This window comes from Kogia breviceps, chromosome 12, assembly GCF_026419965.1.
Source record: "Kogia breviceps isolate mKogBre1 chromosome 12, mKogBre1 haplotype 1, whole genome shotgun sequence".
Classification (NCBI taxonomy): domain Eukaryota; kingdom Metazoa; phylum Chordata; class Mammalia; order Artiodactyla; family Physeteridae; genus Kogia; species Kogia breviceps.
The window spans coordinates 41,964,936-41,991,604 of NC_081321.1; the positions used below are offsets into that span (position 1 = coordinate 41,964,936).

Here is a 26,669-nt window from a genome sequence, read left to right on the forward strand (position 1 = left end):
TAAGTGTTAAATGGATGTTTTTATGTAAGACAGTAGCAATAACTGAAGACATAACAGTGGTTGGTTCTGTTGCTGGGCTTTTTTTTTTTTCAACTTGGTTTCTGTTGTTTAAATTACAGAAGGAACATTCTTACTTTTTTGGTGTGTGTGAAGATTTTTCAAGAGTGATACGTGGACAAGGTTCTGGTCTCAAGATACAACCAGTGCCCATTTTGTTTTCAGTGTCATTAAAGTATAATTAACTTTTTTTAAAATTAATTTATTTATTTGGCTGCACCAGGTCTCAGTTGCGGCAGGCAGGCTCCGTAGTTGTGGCTCACCAACTCTGTAGTTGTGGCAATGTGGGCTCCTTAGTTGTGGCATGCGAACTCTTAGTTGCAGCATGCATGTGGGATCTAGTTCCCAGGCCTGGGCTGGGAACCTGGGCCGAACCTGGGCCCCCTGCATTGGGAGCACGGAGTCTTATCCACTGCACCACAAGGGAAGTCCCAAAGTACAATTAATTTTAGAGTAATTCCACTTTTGGTCTTTCCCCTCCCACTCAAGATTTTTGGGAAAATTATTTCCTATTTTTAGCCTCTCTTATACCTTTACTTTTTTACAAATTTGCATTCTCCACTGTTTTGTTGAAAGATAACAAACTTCACAATATACCAAAATAATACAGCTGAAAATTTAACTTTATTATTTTCCTATTTAAAAGTAATAGAGGGGGGCTTCCCTGGTGGCACAGTGGTTAAGAGTCCACCTGCCAATGCAAGGGACATGGGTTCGAGCCCTGGTCTGGGAAGATCCCATATGCCATGGAGCAACTAAGCCCGTGCGCCACAATCACTGAGCCTGCGATCTAGAGCCCACGAGCCACAACTACTGAGCCTGCATGCCACAACTACTGAAGCCTGTGCACCTAGAGCCCGTGCTCCACAACAAGAGAAGCCACCGCAATGAGAAGCCCAAGCACCACAACAAAGAGGGGCCCCCGCTCCCTGCAACTAGAGAAAGCCCGCGCACAGCAATGAAGACCCAACGCAGCCAAAAATAAATTTATTTTAAAAAAAGCAATAGATACTCCTTATATCATAAAAGGGAGGCACAAACGGTATAAAGAAGTTAATTTTCAAATTACCTGTAATCCCATCCCAGAGAAAACTATTAACATTTTGGCATATTTCATCTCATCAGTCTTTTCCTATGTATTTTTGAATGCAGCTCAGATATTACCATATATAAAGTCTTATATCCAGCTTTTTCAACATAACATTATATTAAAATTATTTTTCTCTTATCTATAAAAATCCTCTTTGTAAAGTTAATTTTAATGGCAGAGTAATATTCCATCATATGGATATACTATCATTTACTTAAACATTCTCTTAATATCAAATACTTAAAGGAGAGTTAGTGGGTCAAAGCACATAAAAATTAAGACGGCTTTGTTTCCTGGAGAGGTTGTTCTTGAGAACACGGGGAGGGGATACAGGGAGATGGTAAGGTTTGGGGGAGGGGTCCAGGCCAGCAGCAAGAAGGAGCGGCTCAGAGGTCCTGGCCCAGCCGTTCCAGTTCATTCAGCAGGAAGTCCATATCCGCCCGCGTCAGTGCAGGGTTGGCCACGACCATGCGGAAGAAGTTGCCCCGGGTACCGTGGGGCTGGTAGCCAATCATCATGGAGCCCTTCCTCACCATGCGCTCCTTGAGGACTGGGGCCACCTGTGGGAGGAGTGGAGTGACCCTCCAGCTGCAGCCTCAGGTCAGGTGAGGGGGTGGGCTCCCCAACTTGCACCTCCCTCCACCTAGACACCTTCAAGAGACAGCAACTCACAGCTCGGATCCTGACGTGGCCCCAGTTTACCCTTGCCACCATATCCAGCCCACTGGACCTTCTCTACCTCCTGCATTCTTTCACGTCTCACCGTTCTCCACATTACCACATGGGCCATTTTCTGCTAAATCCTGACTTTTCACTGAATCTCAACACTGCTTTTTCAGTCTAACTTCAAGCCTTCATCATCCTCGACACCTCCTTCTCCCCTCTCTGAATTCCTATAACATTTTTGATCTGTACCCTGTGATCTAATACAGTGGTCCCCAAACCTTTTGGCACCAGGGACCAGTTTCGTGGAAGACAATTCTTCCACGGACCGGTGGAGGGGGGTGGTTTGGGATGATTCAAGTGCATTACATTTATTGTGCACTTTATTTCTGTTATCATTACACTGTAATATATAATGAAATAATTATACAACTCACCATAATGCAGAATCAGTGGGAGCCCTGAGCTTGTTTTCACTTGCCACTCACTGATAGGGTTTTGTGAGTCTGCAAGCAATTGATTTATTATGGTTTCTGTGCAGTCAAACCTCTCTGCTAATGATAATCTGTATTAGCAGCCGCTCTGCAGTGCTAGCATCACCGCTTCAGCTCCACCTCAGACCAACAGGCACTAGATTCTCATAAGGAGTGTGCAACCTAGATCCCTAGATGCATCACATGCACAGGTCACAGCAGGGTTCGAGCTCCTATGAGAATCTAATGCCACCGCTGATCTGACAGGAGGCGGAGCTCAGGTGGTAATGTGAGCAATGGGGAGTGGCTGTAAATACAGATGAATCTTCACTTGCTCGCCCACTGCTCACCTCTGGCTGTGCGGCCCAGTTCCTGACAGGCCATGGACCGGTACTGGTCCGTGGCCCTGGGGTTGGGGACCCCTGATCTAATATGTAATTTTCAAGACTGCCTTGAACACACTGGTTTCAAATAGGTAACGCTTGTTTTCTGAAATAACTCCTTAAGGATAAGAACATTCTCGTCCTTTCGTATCATCTGCAGCACCTAGTACCGATTTATCCTTAGCGAGCAGGACATACCTCCTGGCCTGACAGGGTTGCTCTGTCCCCAGCATTAGTGAGCAAAACTCCAAGATCTTTCTGCCTCACATCTCTGTCCTGGGCCTGAGCTCCCAGCAGAAATGCCCCACACCATGGATCTATGTACTGCACCCTGGTGACTTTTCTTGTAATGCCCCTCTCCGTCTTCTTCTTACTTTCCAGAAGCATACCTTATCCCCCATTCCCAGGCTCACAGAAATGAGGACAAGTGGGTGTCGTCTTCCCGTTCACGGTCCCCACCTCAGGAGCAAGAGACTAGCCAAGGGAACTGCCATGCCACTCACAGCCAGCAGGGGGCGGAAACACACCAGCTGCATCGGTTCCCTAATGGGTTAACCAGAGCAGGGAGGAGACTGCCTACCTTAGCCAGCCTTTCACCGTAATCCGGACTCCCCTTCTTCTCCCGTAGACTGGGGGGCACAAACCAGAAACACACGTTGACAAATTCAGGCTGGGAGGAATGAGGAAGAGGAAGGTGTGAGCTGAGGAAGGGGGACCATTCCCCTCTCACTGACCCTCTTTCCCAACCAGGGCTCTGCTGGGGAAGAGGGGCAGTGAGAGGGGAACGGTGAGGGGATGGGGGATGAAAAAGAGCACAAGGTCGGTCGTACCTCCATGACCAGTTCAAAAGCTTCCCGCTTCTTCAATTCCTCCACCAGGTACCTGTGAACACAGAGTAAGACATCATGGGTGGAGGAGGAAAGGCAGAGATACAGAAACAAAAGCAACCCAGAGAGTGAACCAAGAGACACTAAGAGCAGGAAAGGGGTGCAGGGCTGGAGCCCAGAGAGGGGAAATGGGACCGCCCCCACTCCTACCGGGCAAGGGCAAAGGCCTGGTCCACACGCCGCTCCAGCCCCTGCCCGCCCTGTGCCTTCCACATGAGCCACAGCTTCAGACAGTCCACGCGGCGGCCACACTGCACCACCTTGTCTCCAGTGTCCAGAGCCACATCATAGAACTTGTCCTGCTGGAACAGGTAGCTGGCCTGGGACCCGTGGCAGCGCTTGAGCAGGTTCTGTGGAGGGTGAGGAGACAGTCAGACCCACCCTCCCCGCCGAGGTTTCCTCCAGAGCTGCACTGGGCCATTTCTTAACTCAGTCCACATGCTTCTTTTCCTGGAACCAGGCGGCACTGATGGGACGGCTGCCAGCTGACTGAAACCTTCTCTCTGGGTTTTCTTCCAACACTCAAAGAGTTCTTCCCAAATGACCCAGGATCCCTCCGATTACGACTTAAGCTGGGAACTTTTTCCTTTGCATGAAGACAGGGGAGTGAGGGATCCCACTACAGGGGATTAGGGTGGTCACAGATATTCAGCTTCAGATGGCATGGTAAGGAGAACATGGTTAAGGCCAGGAGCTCCTCTCAGGGGGATAGAAAAGAAGACAGAGGTCCAGGGTGGGAGGTGGTGCCAGGGCAGGGGAGGGGCAGACCCACCGAGGTGTCCCGGAGAAGAAGAGCAGAGCACTGCAGGCCTGCAGAGAGGAGCTTGTGGGGATTCCAGGCCACGGAGTCAGCCCTGGGGTGGGCACAGCAAAGCAGGGTCAGCTGGCTCCCCCTCAAGCTGCCCAACCAGAGCCCCTACCTTTCCAGATCTCCAGTAAAAGGGGCTTCGGTCTCACCCTGGCCCAGCAGAAGAATTTCCAGGTGTGACGTCTGACCTCCCAGCCCCAATCAACCATCTCTCCAATCTCCCTCCTACCAGCCTCCTTCCCCTACTCCCATCTGAGCTCCCTGGTCCAAGACTACTCTCTGGATCAAGGATTTGAAGGGTGAGATTCAGGGTATAGGGGGCTGTATGCACCTCTGGATACCATTCAGGAGATGTCTATGTGTCTGTGACAGCAGGACGCTCCCACCCCAGGCGGCCTGTGGAGCAAAAGGAACAATGTGGGCCTTGGCCTCAGCTTCAGTTCAGCCCACACCATCCTCAGGCCTGAGTAGCACTCACATCCACATGCAGCCACAGCCCGTGACGCTGGCACACGTCTGCAACTGCCTCCAGAGGGTCAAAGGCCCCCAGCACGGTAGTGCCAGAGGTGGCACTGACCAGGAATGGCACAGCACCCTGTGGCAAAAATGCAGAGGGAGAAAGAGGCTGTGAAGTCATCTCAAGAGCTACCCAGAGCCTGGTGCTGAGATCCAGCTCTATAAACTCTTCACATGCCTGACCTGGGCCCTTGCAACCTTACAACGTGTTACTGTCCCCTTTAATTTGCAAGTGAGGACACTGAGATTCAGAGGAGTTAAGAAACCTGCCCCCAAGCTGAAACTCCAGAGATGGAATTGAAACCTAGGTCTCTCTGATGGTCTATTTCCAAAGTTCATACTCTTTCAAAAAAGTTGAATGTCTTACTGGAAGATCAAAATGCTATTTTAAATATCCTAATAGTACAAAAGTTTATGAGGAACTTGAATTAGTATTCAGAAAACTACTACAAAGAAAAGCGCAGGCCCAGATGGCTTCACTGATGAGTTGTACAAAACATTAAAAAAAGAATCGATACCAGCTAGGGCTTCCCTGGTGGCGCAGTGATTAAGAGTCTGCCTGCCAATGCAGGGGACATGGTTTCGAGCCCTGGTCCAGGAAGATCCCACATGCTGCAGAGCAACTAGGCCCGTGTGCCACAACTACTGAGCTTGCGCTCTAAAGCCCATGAGCCACAACTAATGAGCCCACGTGCCACAACTACTGAAGCCCGCACGCCTAAACCTCGTGCTCCATAAGAAGAGAAGTCACCGCAATGAGAAGCCTGCACCGCAGCAAAGAGCAGACCCCGCTCGCCACAACTAGAGAGAGCCTGCGTGCAGCAACAAAGACCGACGCAGCCAAAAATAAACAAATTAAAAATAAATAAATTTAGAAAAAAAAAGAATTGATACCAGCTCTTCATCAGCTTCCAAAAAAAGAAAAAGAGGAGGGAACACTTCTGAATTCATCCTATGAAGTGAGTATTACCCTGATACCAAAACCAGACAAAATAGCACAAGAAAACTACAGAATATATCTCTTCTAAATATAGACATAAAAATCTACAAAACACTAGCAAAACAAAATCAGCAACATATAAAAATAATTATACACCATGACAAAGTCGGATTTGTCCCAAGAGTGCAAGCTTGGTTTAACATCCAAAAATCAATTAATGTAATACATCCTATCAATAGAATAAAGGAAAAAAACCCACATCTCAATGTGGTTTATTGATCATCTCAGTAGACACAGAAAAACATTTGACAAAATCCAACACTCCTTCATGAGATAAACACTCAAAAAACTAGGATTTGAAGGGAACTTCCTTAACCTGATAAAGGCAACTACAAAAAAACCCACAGCTAACATTATACTTAATGGCGAAAGACTGAAAGCCTTCTCCCTAAGATCAGGAACAAGACAAGGATGTTCATCCTCCTCATTTCTATTCAACATTGTGCTGAGGCTCTAGCAGGGCAATTAGGTAAAAAAAAAAAAATAAGAGCCATCCAGATTGGAAAGGAAAAAAGCAAAATTATCTGTATTTACAGATAACATTATATTATACCGAGTAAATCCTAAGGAATCCACTAAAAAAAACTATTAGAATTAATAAATGAGTTCAGCAAGTTCGCAGGGTACAAGATCAATATTCAAAAATCAGTTGTATTTCTACACATTAGCAGTGAACAATCCAAAAATGGAATTAAGAAAACAATTTCATTTATAAGAACATCAAAAACAATAAAATACTTAGGAATAAATTCAACAAAAGAAGTGCAAAACATATACTCTGGAAACTACAAAGCACTGTTGAAAGAAATCAAAGAAGACCTAAACAAATGGAGGCATTCCATGTTCATGGATCTAAGGATCTAAGATTGAACACATCCCTATGAAAATCCCAGTTGGCTTCTTTGCAGAAATTGACAAGCTGATCCTAAAATTCAAATGGAAATTTAAGGGACCCAGAAAGCCAAAAACATCCTGAAAAAGAAAAAAGTTGGAGGACTCACACATCTGATTTCAAAATTTACTACAGGGCTTCCCTGGTGGCGCAGTGGTTGAGAATCCCCCTGCCGATGCAGGGGACAAGGGTTCGTGCCCCGGTCCGGGAAGATCCCACATGCCGTGGAGCGACTGAGCCCGTGAGCCATGGCCGCTGAGCCTGTGCGTCCAGAGCCTGTGCTCCTCAACGGGAGAGGCCACAACAGTGAGAGGCCCACGTACCACCAAAAAAAAAAAAAAAAAAAATGGTATAGGACTTCCCTGGTGGTCCCGTGGCTAAGACTCCGTGCTCCCAATGCAGGGGCCTCAGGTTCAATCCCTGGTCAGGGAACTAGATCCCACATGCCACAACTAAGAGTTCACATGGGACTTCCCTGGTGGTGCAGTGGTTAAGAGTCTGCCTGCCAATGCAGGGGACACTGGCTCGAGCCCTGGTCCGGGAAGATTTCACAAGCCGCGGAGCAACTAAGCCCGTGCGCCACAACTACTGAGCCCGCGCTCTAGAGGCCGCGAGGGGGAACCCCGTGCCACAACTAGTGAAGACCGCACACCTAGAGCCTGTGCTCCACAACAAGAGAAGCCACCACAATGAGAAGGCTGCACACCTCAAAGAAAAGTAGCCCCCTCTCGACACAACTAGAGAAAAGCCCACACGCAGCAACAAAGACCCAATGCAGCCAAAAATAAATAAATAAATTTATTTTTTTTAAAAAAGAGTTCACATGCCTCAACTAAAAGATCCTGCATGCCACAACTAAGACCCGCAGCAGCCAAATAAATAAAAATATTTGTAAATAAATAAATAAATAAGTAAATAAAAATGGTATAGATAGTGCTGAAACGCCCTCTAAGATGGCTGCAGCAGCTCCCATGTCCCCTAGTACAGAGGGGCGTGCAGGGGCCTCCGCATCTCCCATTGCTCCAAGTCCGCATTGCTCACCACTGGTCCGCACATCTTCCTGAACTTCTCCCTGCACAGACCCTGACAGCTCACAGAAACCTGTGCTACACCTCAGGTCCCCAACATCCTCCCTGCGGTGCCCCTTGGGACTACACTCAGTGAATCAGTCCTGCCCCTGCCCTGGGATCCGATCCTGCCCATGGGTCTCAGCAGGACTACAGTGTCCTTGCTCCCCAGGGATCACTTCAGCCCACCAGGGAAACGGGCACAGAGATCAAGGGGAGGGATGAGGGGAGACTTGGGTAGGGACAGGTCAAAGAACCCTCCAAGAAAGGAAAAGAAGGGTTCTGTTCCACTGCCTCAGCACCCCTCACTCACTCACCTCAGCCTTGGCCAGACCGATCTGCCTCTCCAGATCCTCAGGGGTCATTTTCCCTCTGGAAAAGAAAACTTAGTGGGTAGGGCAGTAATAGGTTCTCAAGGCTGGGCGGCAGAACTGTTGAGAGCAGGGAAATGTGCGGTTAGCAACGCAGAGGCCACAGTGTTGATTTTTCCCTAAGAGGGGTAAACAGATCTCAGGGGACAGGGCAGAGACTCTAGCAAGCACTGGTAGACAGCAGAGGCAACTCGGCGGGAACAGAGCAGGGACAGAAGTCTGCCGGGGTGTGCACCAAAGGCCAGAGCCTCTGGCAATGAGAAGGCACACTGCACCAGGCTGGGTCTGAGACACGCAGACAGAAGGACCTTCACCTCTCATCTGCCTTGACCATTCGGACACTGTCGGTGCCAAGGCCCAGAAAAGCAGCTCCTTTCTTGACAGAGTAATGACACTGTGGAGGAAGGCAGAGGGCAGGGAGGGTGGGGAGGAGTGAGACTGGTCAAACAGATGAGACCCTGTAGACCAGGGCTTCTGAAACACTCATGGGCCTACAAATCACCAGTGTGTCTGCTTAAAATGCAGATTCATATTCAGTAGGTCTGGGCTGGGGCCTGAGATTCTGCATATCTAACAAGCTCCCAGGTGATACTGATGCTGCTGGTCCATGGCCCATACTCTTAGCAAAAAGGGTGTGGACTGTACACTGCACTGGATGCCCCTCTGCTACCCCCACACAGAAGGCAAGGTGAACGGGGACTGTTTACACAGCCCCCTTGGTTGGAAGGAAGCACGTCCGCCTGGGGGCAGGCTGGTCTCCGAAGAGATGGGTCTGAGCAGGCAGAGGATCTGACGGGTCTCGGACTCAGCTGGCTGGAGATTAGAATCGGGGAGCCCAGGGTAGGCCTGTGCCTCTTCCCACCTCCTTTGATGTGAAAAGGGCCAGGGGTGGCAGCGCCCGGAGGCCCCTCTGTTTGCAATCTGGGTAGCGCTGATAGCGGGCCAGGTTCACAGCATACATGTTGGAGATGGAGCCACCTGTCACAGGGAAGGGGTGGTGGCAAGAGGGAGGGGCAGTGGGTCAAAACTGGAGCTTGGCTCTCTTGACCTCTCCACCCAGAAGAACTGATCAAAAAAGCACGAATGATTGGCTACCAGGCCACGAGTTACGAGGGCTCAACAAATGGCACGCTGGTAACCCAGAACAGCGGGATCTGCAGACCCCCTGACTCCTGGACTGATCCCAGGATCCACCACCCCACCCCACACCCCGCCAGGACAGCAGGCACTGATCCCATGTATTATTTGGCAAACACGAGGATACAGGGGACTGGGCAGCTTCTCTCTGGTTTGGCCCGAGCCCAGCTGGAGAAGAAACAAAGAAGAATCACCCCTCCCTGCCAGCTTAGAGCAAGAGAACAGTGGGGAAGGAGGAACCCTTGAAAAGGCCAAAGAAAGGCCCCCCTCCTGTTTACATACCAGGGCAGAAGACGCCGTCCCCAGAGCTCCAGCCCACCAGGGCCCGGAGTTTCTTCAGCACCTCTTCTTCCATGAGGACAAACACAGGGGCGATCTCATATGTGTACCTGCCAGGAGAGGGAATGATGAGAATGGGAAAGAGAAAGGGAGAGACTCTGTGAGGAGCTGGAGAGAGGAGGTAGACAGAGTGAATGAGAGGAGGGTCCAAAGAGAGGATTGAGTTGGTGAAAAAGGACCAGGGAGGAAAAGATGAGAAAAAGCTGGAACCAGGAGGCATGAGAAAGCTTGGGAAAGGAAGCCCAAAGGGTACGAGGGGAAAGACTCTGCCAGCAGAGATTCCCAAAATAGACAGGGGGGCAAGCACCATTCTCCTCTCCTACCCACAGCGTGTGCCTCCCACAAACCCAAATCCTTTCGGGGTGGTGGAAGGGGGCCCTGGGATGGCTCACTGGCTGGTGTTGAGGCTCTCAGTGACAATGCGCCCAGCCAGGGCATGAGGATCCAACCCTGAGAAGAGCTGGTTGAAGAAACGAGGGTGACCTGGAGAAGGGGGACGGGGGCTCAGAGTGGAGCTGGGTACAAATTCTAGACACGCCTCCCCGCAGGACCCAGGACCCACAGGTCTTCACACTGTAGCGGATCACAGCCCGGCAGCGCTCCAGGATCTGCTCCTGTGACTCCCCCTCATTCCGCAGCTCCAAATCCAGAAGCTGCTTCAGCTCCTCCGGCTCCTTCCACTCGCAGACCTAGGAGGAGAAGGGGGAGATTCTGGGGGCACTGAGGCACCCCACTGACTGGCTGCCCAAACCACATCTCAGCAGACAGAAGACACCACCAAGCTGCACTTACAGCAAGCTAGGAATATTTTCCAAGCAACACATGAACAAGGGTAAATAAACGCAGTCTGGCCCAGTGTGTAATCCCTGAGGCACAGAGGGAGAGTGATGAATTCTGGGGAGAAACCTGGACAGAGGATATAAGTTCTCAGCCAGGTTTGATGGGCAGGAAGAGGAGGGAGAAAAGACCCACCTTCTCAGAGGCACTGGTCCCTTTCCGAATGACCTCATCCATCACAATCCCAAACACATCCTGGAGCAAGGCTTCTGCAGCCACAGTGTCCTCATTGAGGGAGAGGAGTGGTTTAGAGTCCGCCATCAGGAGAAAATCTGTGAGCAGAGCAGGAGTTATTCCCTACTCAGCCTGTGGACCCCACCTGGACCTAAGCAGCAAGAACTTCAACTCCATAATGGGCCTAAGGCCTAGCCCCAGTCTTCACTGTACACATAAGGGCAAGTAAGAGCGTCCAGAGAGAGAGCCAGCAGAAACAGGTGGGAAAGAAAAAGCCAGTTAGTGCTGAGCAGGTAGAATCCCATGGCCACTGCTCACCAAAGGCAAGGGTGAGAAGCTTACCCTTCTGCTCAGGTCTTTGTCCAGGTGAGCTGGAAGCAGGGGACACAATTGGCTTTTTAGAATGTTAGGACTAGGGCAGCAGAGGGAGCAAGGTATAGGCAGCAGTCACATGACCATGACATCATTCTCATGACCCTTGCCCTAAAGATTTGGGATAGGGCCAGCAGGTTGAGTTAAGTTTCCTGAATAACCACTAGCTGACATGAAGAAGGGGGGAGATGAGATGTAAGGCAAAAACACATGCCACCTTCACTTAGGCTGGCGAAGAGCAGAGAAATGGTTTAGGCAGGCCTCAGAGGCCAATCTCTTTGCATCCCAACCCCCAGTCTTCTCAGAACTGTCCTGATTTCTAAAGCCCTCTTCTCCAAAGGAAGAAAAGGAGGCCACACTGAGGAGGCAGATTGTTAAGCAAGTATAATCCTGTGCCTTGCAGGTTGAGAGTGCTCAAGACACAGGGAGTGGCTGTTTGAAGTGAGCACCAACTGTGTTCACACCAGGGTGCCAGGGTTGGTGGTGGGGGGGTGGACACTGATGCACGTGCAACAGTTACAGCCCAGGGCACTGGCTAGATGCTGATCCCAAGCGTTATTCAGGAGAAGAGATGGATGAAGGCTGAAGACTGAGGAGGATCTGCAGTGGGACTGGGGCTGCAACTTGAAAGCGGGCAGGAGAAACGGGACTGGAGAAAGGGAGGAAGAGAGGCATTCAGGGACAGCAGAGAATGCCATGAGCTTACATCGGGAATGAGTATGGCTGATTCTCAGGTCAGTGAAGGCGCCTGGCTGGCTGGAGAGAAGGTCTGCAAGGACCACATGGGAGCAAAGGCAGGGTGGGCAGAGCTGCACGAGATTATGGAGAGCCTTGAGTGCCAGCCAGGCCAAGAATCTAGATTTTATCCTGCAGAAGATGAAAAGCCACTGAAAGATTCTGTGGCAAGGATTAATGTGATGAAAACAATGTTCTCAGAAGATCAGTGCAGAGTAGACGGATGCAGAAGAGTGAACAAGCCATTGCTGTAAGCCAGGAAAGAGGCGAGCCACACGTGAATAAGGTGGTGTCGCTAGGGAAGGACAGGTAGAGGAATACGCAGGCTTAACCACTTGCTGGATTGCACTCAATTCAACACTTACGGAATCTACATTGGAGGGGAAGGAAGGGTCAAGGACGACCTGGGGTTTCAAGCCTGGGTGACTGGAAAAATAATGGTGCCCCTAAAAGAAATAGGGATGCGGAAAGTGGAGGCTGGATGGAAAGTAAGATTGTTATTTCTTGGAAATACTCATCTAAGTGGAGGTGTCCAGGGCTACAAATACGCATATGGGAGGAAGTCAGGTCCAGAGCTCTGCTGAGATGCAGGAATGAGAAGCAGACTCGAGAGGTGGGGCACAGCTGAAGCCTTGTGATGGGCTCCATTCTCCAGGGGAAAGAACGCTCACAGAGATGGCCAGGGAGAGAGGAGCAAACACTAAGGCCTGGGGAACCCACCAAATGAGGGGGTAAGAGGATCCAGGAAACGTGGAAAGGAAGGAATCTTCCTCTGGTATAATCCACTGTCAGCAGCCACTGGACCCCAAGCTAGTTGAAAACACAGGTCCAAGGGACCCCAGTGGTCCTATCCTTAAACTTCTCCTCAGTAGATTGGGTTTTGGGAAACTAGGGGAGCTGGCTCAGACTTGAGAATAAGACTCAATCCTTCATCAGTGCTCACTCTGGCTCCCCTGACAGGTGGCAGCAGTGGGGCGTTTTAGGTGGAAAGGCTAGAAGGAGAGAGGCTAATAAAAATAGGCACCGTGGAAGTACTTACCACATGCCTCATTCTGTACTTAACATGCATTATTCTCATCTTCACAACCATTGAAGTTAAGTTTATGAGTTTATGACCCATATTTAAAGATGAGGAAACAGATTTCAGAGACACTATGTATGTAACGTGTCCAGGTCATGCAGCCAGTATGTGGCTGAGCTGGGTCTGGACAAGGGTGTGCGGGGCTCTGAAGACCCCGTCCCCAATCATCAGGCTCTACCGCCTCAGGCGGGGCTCCCTCAGCCACTGAGCTTGCTGTGGCACAAAGACTTCTGGGCCAGGAGTGAGTACACCTCAGGGCCTCAGTTTCTGTAAAATAAGGGATTTAAAGAGAGAAAATCCAAGGTATCTGTGGGTGTTCATCAGCTCAGGCTGTTGGATACGGCAAGGAGGCCAGGAGAGTGGAAAACAGGCTGCAAGGAGGGAACGACTGATGAAGAAAGAGAGACCCCCAGGCTGGAGGAAGGCTTTTCCCAAAGCTCTGAAGAGAGGTCTGCAGGGAAGACATAGCTCTGTCCACCGGGCCCCTTCTGTATCCATCCCACCAAAGTCACCACTCAGAATTGAAAGGTGGGGACTTCCCTGGCGGCGCAGTGGTTAAGAATCTGCCTGCCAATGCAGGGGACACGGGTTCGAGCCCTGGTCTGGGGCTCCACATGCCGTGGAGCAACTAAGCCCGCAAGCAACTAAGCCCGCGAGCCACAACTACTGAGCCCACGTGCCACAACTACTGAAGACCGCGTGCCTCGAGCCCATGCTCCACAACAAGAGAAGCCACTGCAATGAGAAGCCCGCGCACCACAACGAAGAGTAGCCCCGCTTGCCGCAACTAGACAAAGCCCGCGTGCAGCCACGAAGACCCAGTGCAGCCAAAAATAAATAAATAAAATAAATTTAAAAAAAAAAAAAAGAAAGAAATGAAAGGTGGAGGCGAGGGCCCTGAACACCCCCAGTTTCCTCCGGGGTAAACAGGGAGGTGAGGCATCCCTACCCTCACTCCCCATACAGAATCCTGTCCTGGGGACCTGAGAGAGTTTTCTCTTTTCAAAGGAAGGACATTAACCCCCAAGATAGAATGATAAAGCAAAGAAACATGAATAAACTTAGGAACAGCACTTTTGCCCCTGGCTGAGAAGATGCTGGAAGGACCAAGTAGGGTTTGTTTAAAAATTGACAAGTTTTGTATGGACACCAAGGGAGGAAAGTGGCAGGTGGGATGAACTGGGAGATTGGGATTGACATATATACACTAATATGTATAAAATAGATAACTAATAAGAACCTGCTGTATAAAAAAATAAAATAAAATTCAAAAATTCAAAAAAAAATTGACAAGTTTTTCTGACTTCATGGGATCTTTAGTTCATAAACTCCTCCAGCCATCAACTCCCTTGTATCTTTCTTTCCTTCACTTACACAACCTAGATTGTATGGTCTGTGGTTTCAACCACTCTTTGTCCAAAATCCTCAACTCCCTGGCCCTAACGTCCTTCCACCAAATCCACCTGGCAAAACCCCAATCCAACTGTCCAGTCCTTCTCTAACCGAATCTACCAGGACTGCTGAATTCTGCTAGTGAAAAACACGTAACCATTCAAATTAGTTTTGCTATAAATTCATGGTCTCTTTGCTCATTCCAATAAAACACACCAGATTAAATGCATATCTTTACCACTACTGCTTCCTGAAACCCCACTCAAATTATATCAGTGGAATTTTAAATTCAGAATAATAAAGCAGATGAGAGACAAGAGGTGAGAGATGTGAATAACTGTAGAAGATAGGAAGCAGATGAGAAGTGGTAACTGGTTCAGCAAATGCAGAAGGTTAAAGCCACTCTGTCTGCAGAGGGTTATGCCAACAGGATATAAGCTGGTTCTTAGGGCAGAAGCCCAGAAAGGCTCAGGAATTTACAACAGTAGCTACCCTGGAAGCCAGGAGGAGGAAGCACAGCTTAAAATGTGGAAATTAGATGAAAATTTATACAAGGAACATTTAGGCCCTCATTCTTCTCCCCCTGCCCATTCAGCGAGGCAACTCCCCTCTCCTCCACCTAATTCCAAAGAAGAAGGAAGTCTGTTTTCTAGAGAAACTGAAATGGAGCGGCTGGGACTTAGGGATGCCAAGCACAGCAAAAGGTGAGGAGGAGGCACTGTACTGAATACAAGAGGATTAGCAAGAAGTATCCAGTCAAGTCTTTTCTCCCAGTCAGTGTTCAGAACCAGTAGCCTGGGGTAAACCTTCCAGGGCCAGGAGACTGGAGGATTTCTCTCTGAAGAAACTGACCTCAATAGTCCTAGAGAAAAGACCTGACACTCTTATTTCAGTCCTTGCCCAATCACCTAGTCAGTGATGCCCACAGGTCAATAAATACATCCGTTCTATGCACTTGGGCCTTCCAATAGGCCTTAGTGCCTCACTCTTAAATGTGAGCAGACAGACAGCCAGGGACTACCCGACACTTGAGGAAAGCCCCTAATGTGAACCACAGAGGTAAAAACAGACAAACTGAAAAAAGGTATTTGGTAGAAGAGGAGAAAGGCAGGGAGCAGAAGAAAGCTTCAAGATTCAGGAAGAGGGCTTCCCTGGTGGCGCAGTGGTTGAGAATCCGCTTGCCGATACAGGAGACACGGGTTCGTGCCCCAGTCCGGGAAGATCCCACGTGCCACGGAGCAGCTGGGCCCGTGAGCCATGGCCGCTGAGCCTGTGCGTCTGGAGCCTGTGCTCCGCAACGGGAGAGGCCACAACAGTGAGAGTCCCGCGTACCACACGCACACACACACAAAATTCAGGAAGATACTGCATCCATAACAACAAAAAAAAACCACAGGGGGGTTGCTCTCAAAAAGGAACACTCAGAGAACAATGAGAACCTCTAGGGTTTTAAAAATATGACAACTGAAATGACAGTCAAGAAAATCACACGGAAAGATAAAAATATAAAGAGATGGACAGAAAAGCATAAAAGAACTATAGAAGATCAATCCAAAAGGCCCAAGAGTCAACTAATAGAAGTTTCAGAAAGAGAAGGGAAAAAAGGAGGAAAGAAATTTTTTTTAAAAAAGCTTTATAGAACAGGATAGATCAAATGGATCCACTGAATGACCAACAGGAAGACAGATGATAATATTGTTTCAGAACAATGGAGGATCCAAAGACTTCCAGAGACAAAACCCAAACCAGGTCACAGACAGAGGACAGAGAATCAGACCACATCATATTTCGCCCAACACAGGAGAGAGGTGAAGGGAATTCCCAGGACTGTGATGAAGGTAGTAACCATCTTCAGAGGCAAAAAGCAGCAATGACTCTGCTCAACTGGACACACTACACTGCCTGGCAACTTTACTATTCTTCTATTGTCGGCTCTATCTCCAATTCTCTGGAGCAATTATGTCAAAAATTTCCCACACCTCTCAAATTATTGACCTATCAACCTTCTCCCTGTTTCCCCTCTCATTCCAAATTTCTTACAGAAAATAAAAAACATCCAAACTCACTCATCTTTTTGTCACCTGTACTCTGGATCCCTCTCTGCCTTACTTCAGTATTTATTCATTATCTGGTATATACGTGCCAAGCACTTTGGTGACCACTAGAGGTCACAATGGAGAGCAAAAGACCACAGCCCTGCCCTCATGAGGTTCACAGTCTAAAGCACAGGTCAAACTGGAAGACGGAGGACCAACTGCTACCCATAGACATGGTTTTGTTTGGCCTGCATAGTACTTTTTAAAACTTTAAAAAATAATTGTCAATACCAAAACTTCCAGCTTCTTGTGAAAAAAAATCAGAAGATCTAGCAACACTGGGCCTGAATTTTAAGGAGCAACAATTGTGTAGTTGGAGTTCCCCCTTTATTATTATTATAGTTGTGCATTCATTGTGTTTTCTTTTCAATTTTTAAATTTTTGATTAAGCAACATATTCAGGTAGTTCAAAAACAAAATATATGAAAATATTAATAGTGAAATGTCTAATTTCCACACCATTCCATATGCCCCATTCCAGGTAACTATTTTTATTAGTGTCTCAGATAATCTTTCAGAGTTTCTAATGTAAATACTAACAAATGTAAATATATATTATTTTCTCCTTTTTCACATAAAAGCATATAAGCACTGTTGTGCACCTTGCTTTTTTTCAGTTAACTGTATATGAGTGATCATATAGAACTTCCTCATTCTTTTTTTTAATATAACAGCTTTATTGAGGTAATTTACATACTCTAAAGCATATCTTTTTATTGTACAATTCAGTCCCACCTGTGGTACCAAAAATTTTTTTAAATAAAAAATAAATTGTACAATTCAGCGGTTGTTCATATAGTAACAAAATTGTGCAACCATCATCACTAATTCCAGAACATTTTCATCCTCACAAAAAGAAACTCCCCATTCTCCCCTCCCCTCACCACTGACAACCACTAATCTATTTTCTGCCTCTAAAGATCTGCCTATTCTGGACACTTCACATAAATGGAAACAAACAGTATGTTATCTTCTGTGACTGGCTTCTTTTACTTAGCATAATGTTTTCAAGGTTCATCCATGTTGTAGCATGTATCAGAACTACATTCGCTTTTATGATCAGATAATATTCCATTGCATGGATATACCACATTTTAAGTATTCAATTGATGGACATTTAGGTTGCTTCCACTATTAAGCTATTGTGAATAATGCTTCTATGAACATTAATATACAACTTTTTGTGTGGACATGTTTTCAATTCTCTTGGGTACATACCTGGTAGTGGAATTGCTAGCTCATATAGTAACTTTATGTTTGACTTTTTTTTTTTTTTGGTTGCGCCAGGCCTTAGTTGCAGCTCACAGGCTGCTTAGTTGCAGCAGGAGGCCTCCTTAGTTGTGGCATACAAACTCTTAGTTGCGGCATGTATGTGGGATCTAGTTCCCTGACCAGGGATTGAACCCGGGCCCCCTGCATTGGGAGCGAGGAGTCTTAACCACTGCGCCACCAGGGAAGTCCCACGTTTAACTCTGAGTAACTGCCGAACTGCTTTCCAAAGTGACTACACTATTTTACATTCCCATGAGGGTTCCCATTTCTCCACATCCTTGACGGACTTGTTATTGTCTGTCTTTCTGATTACAGCCATCTGCATTTGTAACTTTGATAAGGATTGCCAACATCCATAGAGGTGACACCAATGTATGAAAGTGCTTGTGTTCTCAGCCTCAGTAACAGAGTATGCTGTCAAACTTCTGAATCTTTTTAATTCGAAGAGTAAAAAATATCTTAGTATAGCTTTATTCTGGTTGAACTCCTGTATTAGTCAGTTTTGCTGTGGTAACTAATGACTTCAAAACCCCACCATGTTGGGACTTCCCTGGCAGTCCAGTGGTTAAGACTCCGAGCTTACACTGCAGGGGGTGAGGGTTCGATCTCTGGTTGGGGCACTAAGATCCTGCAAGTCGTGCATGGCTGTGGGGCAGGGGGGACCACTGCCTTACAACAGAGATTTATTTCTCTTTCATGGTTTATGTTGGTAGTAGGGTTGGCTATAGCTCTGATTCCTTTATTCCAAGACCCAGGCTGAAGGAATAGCCCCTACTTGGGACACAATGTTCTCACAGCAGAGAAAACCATGCACCAACTCCTAAAACTTCTGCTCAGACCTAGCATATGGCACATCTGGTCACATCCAGTTGACCAAAGCTGGGGAAGTGGGGTGAGGATATATATTCCTCCCACAAGGGGGCACTGCAAAGTGCATGGCAATGGATGACGATTGGATGACAATCCTCAGAAGAGGACTGGCCACAGGCCCTTAGAATTTTGCATTCTGTTTCACCCCAGTCCACACTAGTCCACCTCACTCATCTGCTTTACCTGCCTGGCCCTGTAGACATCTGAGTTGGACCCACTGGTCTAAGGGGTTCCTCTCCTTCTCCTTCAGGGACACCCTCTTGATTACCCCCATCCTCCATTTCTCCAACTCTCCTTCCCACTACCTCTTTCTCACAGCATTTTAAATTGTCTAAACCTCTCACAACACATTCCCACTCCAGCCACCTCCTCTTCTCAGCCAACCTTCTTAAAAGAGTTGTCTCCACTCCATCTTCATTTCCTCTCCTCTCACTTTCCTGAGCCTACCACCATGTAGCTTACAACTTCAGTGCCACCAAGAACATCCCTGCCTCTAAATCCAATGGACACATATCATCTTTATCCTACTTGACCCCTCTGGAGCCAGCAGACATAGTTTGCCATCCCATCTTGAAACATTTTCTTTCACTGGCTTCCATATGACTACCCCTTACCATTTCTTAGTTCCCTTTGCCTTTTCACCTTCCTCTGGCCCTCCCTCAGGGAGGGAGGGCCTCTTTCATCTGTGTTCCGCACCTCTCCCTGGACAATCTGCTCTGTTCCCAGGGCTACATGCTGGTGACTCTTCCATCCCAGACCTCTCTCCCCAGCCAAGATCCATGATGCCACCTGCCTAATCTGAAAGTCTCACAGCACTTCACATTCAACAGGTCCCAAAGTGGACTTATTATGAGCCTTTTCCTTGAGGCTCTTTTTCTAGAGTTCCCTGGTTAGGTGAATGGTACCATCTTCTGAAATCTAGATTCTAACTGAGCTCCTGCCTCCTCATCCTTGTATGATTTTTTTCCTTTTTATTTAATCTTCAAATGTTATATCTTTCTTTCTCTCTCATTCAAAACATCAGCAGAACACTAAAACCTGGATAAACCTTTTTCTTCTGGGTTATGCCGTAAAATTATTTTCCTTAAAAAGGACTTTAAAGGGAAGTGGTAACTTTACAGTGGAGAAACGTGGTGGACACCACCTTACCCAAGTGATCAAGGCTAACATCACCAGTAATGGGACGGATGGACATTGTGGGCCTCCTGACATGAGGCATGGAAAAATGGCAAAAATGCACAACCTGAATTTAAACATGAGGAAACAGATGTATCTAAATTGAGGATCATTCTACAAAACAATGTAGCCTGTAATCTTCAAAAATGTCAATACCATGAAAATCAAAGAAAGACTGAGGAACTGTTCCAGACTGAAGGAAACTAGAGACATTATAACCAAAAGGAATATGTGATCTTAAATAGTCTCCTGGATAAGGAAGAAAAAAACCTGCTGTGAAGAAAGTTATTGGAAGAACTGGTGGAATCTGACTATGAAAGCCCTCATAAGTATTAGAATTCTTCTATCAGTGCTACATTTCCTGAACTTGATCATTACATCGTAGTTATATAAAAGAATGTTCTTATTCTTAGGAAACATGCTAAATCAGTTAGCAGCAAAGGAGCACTGTATATGCACTTTCAGTTCAGAAAACAATACTGTGTGTATGTACCTACAAGCATTTTCAATTTATTTATTTTATTTATCTTATTTTGGCTGCATTGGGTCTTTGCTGCTGTGCGTGGATTTTCTCTAGTTGCGGCGAGTGGGGGCTACTCTTCATTGCAGTGTGCGGGCTTCTCATTGCTGTGGCTTCTCTTGTTGCAGAGCACGGGCTCTAGGCACGCAGGCTCAGTAGTTGTGGCATGCGGACTCTAGAGCACAGGCTCAGTAGTTGTGGCGCACGGATTTATGGCTCTGAGGCATGGGAGATCTTCCCAGACCAGGGCTCGAACCCGTATCCCCTGCATTAGCAGGTGGATTCTTAACCCTTACAAGCATTAAAAAAAAAAAAAAATAGCTTTATTGAGATACGATTCACAAACCACAAAACTCACCCTTTTAAAGTGTACAATTCAGTGGTTTTTAGTATATTCACAAAGTTGTGCATCGATCACACTGTCCAGAACATTTTCATCATCCCAAAAAGAAACCCCAGTCACTCCCCATGCATTTTTTTTTAAAAAACAGGAAAAGATGGAAAAAGTCTTCAAAATACTAACTGCGGTTATTTCTCGGCATTGGGATTATAGATGCTTTCATTTTCTTATTTACACACTTCTTTATTTTTATAATTTTATATGATAATTCCATTGACTTATGTAATTAAAATAAAGATTTTCTTTTTTTTTTGCGGTACACGGGCCTCTCACTGTTGTGGCCTCTCCTGTTGCGGAGCACAGGCTCCGGACGTGCAGGCTCAGTGGCCATGGCTAACGGGCCCAGCTGCTCCGCGGCACGTGGGATCCTCCCAGACCGGGGCACGAACCCGCGTCCCCTGCATCAGCAGGCGGACTCTCAACCACTGCGCCACCAGGGAAGCCCAATAAAGATTATTTTTAAGCAACATAAAAGATTAAGGAGGAATGAAGGGGCAACAAGAACTCCAAACTATACAAGTTGCCAGGCTCAAGGAATGACCCCATTACCCCATGTGGTTTCCCAACTCCTCAATCAACTCTCATCTAAAAGGTCTACCAGGTGACAAAGGTAGCCACATACTGCTCATTTCTACTATGCAGCCTAAGTGGCTCTCAGAGGAACAAGTTCAGGTAGTTCAACTAACACTAACTATCTAATGCCTGGCACTGCCCCAGGTGCTGTGTCTGCCTTGTTTGCTCCAGCTAACAGGCCAGGAGGGAGGCTAGCACATAAAATAAAGGCACGGTCGCTCACGAAAGAAAGGGGGGGCTGGTTAACTCTGCTCAATTGGCCCAGGGCAGCCTTCAAAGAGAAAACATTCCAGCTCTCCTTAAGGCAATAGAGAGCTGGTACAGGAAAAGACTAATCAGTAATCATTACAATACTATCTGAAAAAGTGATGGGGTGGGCCTGAGGGAAGGGCGTACCAAAGAAGGTGGGGAAGGTCGCCCAGGAGGGGGCCTGCCTGAGGGCAAAGGGATTAGGGCAGTTGCTTCTTAAAGCACTTTCAGCCAGGCTTATTATTAGAAAGTGAAAACACTGACCTCCTAGCTGTCTACCTATTAACAAACCACACCGACTCATCACCCACGTTAATAGTGGCTCCAATTCTTATGTGTACAGTGTTTTCCCCTCTTCTAGGCTGTAAACTCCTGGGAAGAGAGGTCTAAGGCTTATTCTTCTTTTTTTTTTTTTTTTTTTTTTTTTTTTTAGTCGGTACGCGGGCCTCTCACCGCTGTGGCCTCTCCCGTTGCGGAGCACAGGCTCCGGACGCGCAGGCTCAGCGGCCATGGCTCACAAGCCCAGCCGCTCCTTGGCATGTGAGATCTTCCCGGACCGGGGCACGAACCCACGTCCCCTGCATCGGCAGGCTGACTCTCAACCATTGCGCCACAGGGAAGCCCTTATCCTTCTTTAAGTAAAGCACCAAATACGAAATAGGCATTCAGAAAAATGTTTGTTTTCATCTTTCCCACTCTCCTCTCCCTTCCCCCAATAAACTATTTCCAGGTACTGAAAAATGACGCTGCACTACACTTACATTGATATGCATAAACCAAAAATCAGTATTAAAGATAACTTAGAAGATTTGTAAAGGGTTTTTCTTTCTTCCTAAAGCCTTCTCACCTATGATCTCATTTGACCCTCACAGTAGTGCTAGAAATTAGCCTGAAAAAGTATTTATTCACCCTCATTTTCAAGTCAAGGGCTCTTGAGCCAAAAAAAGTGAGATTAATTTGTCCAAAATTACAAAGGTGACATGGGAGGAAGCCTAGATTGCTGATTTTCTGGCATCTAGGCTAGTACCTCTCCCATTACATTATTGGTCCCTTTTAAGTCTGGCATTTCTCACTACTCACCACACACACAAATAAACTGCAGGGACTTCCCTGGTGGCGCGGTGGTTAAGAATCCGCCTGCCAATGCAGAGGACACGGGTTCGAGCCCTGGTCCGGGAAGATCCCACGTGCCTTGCTGCAACTAAGCCCGTGAGCCACAACTACTGAGCCTGCACTCTACAGCCCACGAGCCACAACTACTGAGCCTGCGTGCTGCAACTACTGAAGCCCGCACTCCTAGAGCCTGTGCTCCACAACAAGAGAAGCCACCACAATGAGAAGCCCGCGCACCACAACAAAGAACAGTCCCCACTGACCACAACTAGAGAAAGCCCGCGCGCAGCAACGAAGACCCAACGCAGCCAAAAATTAATTAATTAATTAAAAAATAAATAAAATAAAAATTAAAAAAAATAAACTGCAGCTGAGATAAAGACATAAAACTGAAAACATACAACCATAAAAATACCAGAAGGAAGTACAGGGAAATATTTCTATAATCTTGAGGTAGCATATCACAAAAACCCAAAAGCCGCAGGCAGATCTGACTACATAAAACTTTTTAAATTCTGTGTAAAGAAAGACACCATCAAGGTGGTTAGGGACTTCCCTGGTGGTCCAGTGGCTAAGACTCTGCACTCCCAATGCAGGGGGCTGGGGTTCAATCCCTGGTCAGGGAAATAGATCTCGCATGCTGCAACTAAAGATCCCGCACGCGGCAACGAAGATCCCACGTGCCATAACTATGACCCAATGCAGCTACATAAATAAATAAATATTTTTTAAAATAAATAAAGTGGTTAAAGATGATTTATGGCTTTATTTCCCCTCCCCCACCATTATTTTACCTACCAATTGCTTTCCAAAAACGGTTTTTGCTTTCCTTGCAATTTTTCCTTTCCATGCAGATTTAAAAGTCAGCTTAAGTTCCATGCAAAGTCCTGTCTTAATAAGAATTTAACCTAAAGTAAAAACTGTGTCTCCACAATGTTAAGTCTTCCTATTCACGGACATGGTAAAACTCTCCATCTAATCAAGCCTTTTGGGAATTCTCTGGCAGTCCAGTGGTTAGGACTCAGTGCTTTCACTGCCTTGGCCCAAGTTCGATCCCCGGTCGGGGAACTAAGATCCTGCAAGCCGCGTGGTGCAGCCAAAAATAATAATCAGCCCTTTTTTTCTTCCACTAAAATAATCTGATTTTCTTAATGCATAACTTGCAATTTCCTGTTAAATTTATGTCTATAATGTAACATTTTTATTGTGAATGAGACCTTTCTATGACATTTTTATGGTTGATTATTGTTCTCATATCTTATTTATATAATTTTTGTTTGTTAATCGTATATCTGGCGATGCTGCTGAACTCACTAGTTTTAGTATTCTGTCAATTGATTCTCTCTGTGGATAGATATATCATGTGAAAATAATGAGTATAAAAATATGAAAATAATAATGACTTTTAAGTGGCCAGTAGCTTTAATAGAATATTAGTTTTGGTTGTAAATATTCTTGTCTTGTTCCTATTTTCATAGGAATGTTTCAAATATTTTCCCATAAAGCATAACTTTCACTCTAAAAAAAGTTCAAAGATAAATGAAAAACTAAGAGAAAATATTTTAAAAGCATATGACAAATGAAAAGTTAATATAACATAGAGATTACTACCAATCAATACGAAATAGACAAATGATCTTTTCTTCCTTAACAGGCAAAAGATGTAAACAGACAGTTTACGAAAACAATTAAAATGGTCAAAAAGCAACAAGAGATGCTCAACTTCACTATTAACGACATGAAACTTAAAATAATGAAATTACTATTTTTCACCTATCAAGTGGGCAACTGTACAAAAATTCATAGCATCCAGTATTGCCAAGGTTGTAGGAAATGGGGACATTCACACATGGCTCTGAGTGTGTAAATTGTTACAAACTTCTGAAATTCAATTTCACAGAATCTATTAAAATTTAAAATGCACATATCTACCTACGAATCTATCTAGAAAAACAAAAAGATAACTATATAAGGATGTTCATTACAGCATGGTTTATAAGACAAAAAAGCTAGAAGTAACCTAAATGTTCATCAGGATGGGTCTAGACAAAATAGTTGGAATACTATGCAACAATTTTTAAAATGTGAAATGACTTAGAAAATGTCTAAAATACACTTGTGTGGTCCATTGTAGGTGCTCAAAAATATGTTTTGGATGAAATAACAAATTTATGAACATAGAAAAAAGCCTGGATGTATATACACCAAACTTGTACAAGTGACTACCTTCAGAAGTATGGAATAGTAAATGACAAAATATTTTTTGCCTTTTAATTCTTTTGTGCCGTGTGGACTTACTAAAATAAGCGTGAGCTAATTTTTTAAATTAAAGATTTATTTCTGATGATCTCGCTCCATTTTATCTGTTCTATGATCTTTAAGAGCACAAGGATTTGCGGTCAATTACTCAAAAAATGGAGCGCTCAGGGAAATGAAATCTGTGTACAAAAAGTGGCTGGCAATTCTTGTCTTCTTTCAAAAGTATTTTTTTTTTCGTTTGGCATCTCCGTTAATTTCCTAAACTCACAATCTGACACACCTAAATAGAATCGACATTTCCTTCCATCAAGTGCACTAAATGCATAGCCCATCTTTAGCAGAACTCCTCCCTAAAGTTGGGAATAGAATTTAAAGAAAGGCTCAAGTTTTCCTAATGTAGCCGGTCCCACAGGCCACCCTGCATCGCTAAGTCTCCAAAGAGATTACATTCGCCTACTGAGGGGAGTCCTATGGCTTTTCCCAGGCGAGGAGGCCAACGTTGGATTGTGGGCGGTCTGGAATAAAGGCGGAAGCGATAAAAGGAAATCAGAGGCTTCGGGGTGCACAGACCATGCGAGGGCATCCGTTCTCAGACTGGGGTCGAGTGTACTCGGCAGGAGCGTGCAAAAAAAGTTAACTCCCCTCCCAGCTGAAGAGGCGGCCCTCAGAATCTGCAGATCTGGGCCTGATGGAAAGGTCGGGTAAAGATGACCTCGACCGAATTATGTGAAAAAGCCTGGTACGAAGTATTCTGGCTTTATTTGGGGCTCCAGGCTCAGAAGCGACAGGGAGAACATCTGGGAGGAAGGGAGAGCGATGGCGCTTCTTCAAGGAGTCCTATCCAGCTCACCTAGGAAAACCGCTCAACGAACACTCAGCGTACCAACATTTCAAGGCCCTCGTTCCTTCCCTGAATCAAGATGGCCGCCGGGGTGCGCCCCCAGCACGGCGCAAGCGCCATACCTCCGGTCCTCCCTCTTCCCGTCCTTCCGCGCGCCGGCACCGCCCACTCGCCAGCTGCACACCCTCGGTGAGCCCTCAGCCTCACCCACTTTCTGTCTGACCCCGCCCGTCCAGGGTCGCGAGCCCGGAAGTGGATAATGCTGCTCAGGGGGGAGAGGACGAGGGGGGAAGGGGAAGTGCTTCCGGGGAAACGGGTCCCGGGTTGGTGTTTGTAAACTTGCCTCGGTTCCGGCGGGGGCAGCGGTGGCCACGGGGTTGGCACGGCGTGGTGCGGCCTGGAGGAGGGGCTGCGCGGTGTGGGAGACAGCAGGAGGCCGCGCCTGGCAGGTAGGAGCACGCCCCAGGGAGCGCAGCGTCGTCTGGGCAGACGGCAGCGCTTCAGCAGTTCGCAGGCCGTGGGGCGCCGCGCGGGAAGGGGGAGGGGAGGGGAGGAGGGGCGCGTGGCGAAGGGAGGGCGCTCCCGGGGAGGGGTAGGGGCCGCGCGCACACCACCGTCCGGCCGCGTCACCGGCTGGGCTGAGGGGGCTTGCTCGGAAGGGACGCGGGCGCGAGCACGCACCTTGCGCGCTACTCGGCTCTCTGGGTGCGTGCGGCGGGCGCAGCGGCTCGCTGGCTGGCTCGCTGGCTGGCTCGCTGGCTGTCTTGCTGGCGCGAGGGAGGGAAGATGGGAGGGAATGCACAGAGCTGGGCTTCGCCTCTCTGCCTTCCACCTCCGCAGCGAGTTTACGTACCTTCGGGCTGACTCGGAGAATGCGCACGTGTGGGCCGGCCCGGGAGTGTACTGCCGGTTCGGTTTCTGCGTGCTGTCCGGGCGCCCAGCGATAGCCTCTGAGCTTTTCTCTACCCGACTTCTGGTCGCCTTAATAGAGTGCGAGCTTCGCGGGCCGGCCCACTGGACACAAAA

At 47.2% G+C, this 26,669-nt stretch overlaps 2 protein-coding genes across 16 annotated transcripts in view; one reads left to right on the forward strand and one right to left on the reverse strand.

Moving 5' to 3' along the window:
- Positions 1 to 1,298: 1,298 nt before the first annotated feature.
- CSAD (cysteine sulfinic acid decarboxylase) lies at positions 1,299 to 26,641 on the reverse strand. Of its 8 annotated transcripts, XM_067009369.1 has the most exons (17): positions 26,497 to 26,637; positions 26,325 to 26,398; positions 25,987 to 26,124; positions 10,656 to 10,792; positions 10,246 to 10,372; positions 10,076 to 10,166; positions 9,627 to 9,733; positions 9,070 to 9,185; positions 8,522 to 8,601; positions 8,154 to 8,208; positions 4,840 to 4,956; positions 4,693 to 4,757; positions 4,326 to 4,407; positions 3,704 to 3,903; positions 3,497 to 3,548; positions 3,247 to 3,336; positions 1,299 to 1,707 (listed from the first exon to the last, which is right to left on the reverse strand). In XM_067009369.1, the coding sequence occupies exons 4-17, from the start codon at positions 10,779 to 10,781 to the stop codon at positions 1,534 to 1,536; spliced, it is 1,482 nt and encodes a 493-aa protein (XP_066865470.1). In that variant the 5' UTR covers positions 10,782 to 10,792; positions 25,987 to 26,124; positions 26,325 to 26,398; positions 26,497 to 26,637; the 3' UTR covers positions 1,299 to 1,533. The 8 variants fall into 8 exon arrangements, with proteins under 8 accessions (XP_066865470.1, XP_066865471.1, XP_066865476.1 ...); XM_067009370.1 differs by lacking the exon at positions 26,325 to 26,398 and having other exon boundaries at positions 26,497 to 26,641; XM_067009375.1 differs by lacking the exons at positions 25,987 to 26,124; positions 26,325 to 26,398; positions 26,497 to 26,637 and adding an exon at positions 25,766 to 25,880.
- Positions 25,822 to 26,669, forward strand: part of ZNF740 (zinc finger protein 740) — a 28,594-nt gene continuing 27,746 nt past the window's right edge. For 7 of the 8 annotated variants that reach the window (XM_059082134.2, XM_067009378.1, XM_067009379.1 and 4 more), the window contains exon 1: positions 25,937 to 26,092. The gene's annotated coding sequence lies outside the window, so the exon portion shown is untranslated. Of the gene's footprint in view, positions 26,093 to 26,669 lie in introns of all 8 variants that reach the window. The other variant, XM_059082130.2, reaches the window with a different exon arrangement.

Excerpts from the sequence above, each read along its gene's own strand:
- CSAD (XM_067009370.1), bottom strand. The coding sequence starts at position 10,781 with ATGGCGGACTCTAAACCACTCCTCTCCCTCAATGAGGACACTGTGGCT. Across the intron at positions 3,904-4,325 it reads TTCTTCTCCGGGACACCTCG|AACCTGCTCAAGCGCTGCCA; the intron begins GTGGGTCTGCCC and ends CACCCTCCACAG. Across the intron at positions 3,549-3,703 it reads CAGGCCTTTGCCCTTGCCCG|GTACCTGGTGGAGGAATTGA; the intron begins GTAGGAGTGGGG and ends CTGTGTTCACAG.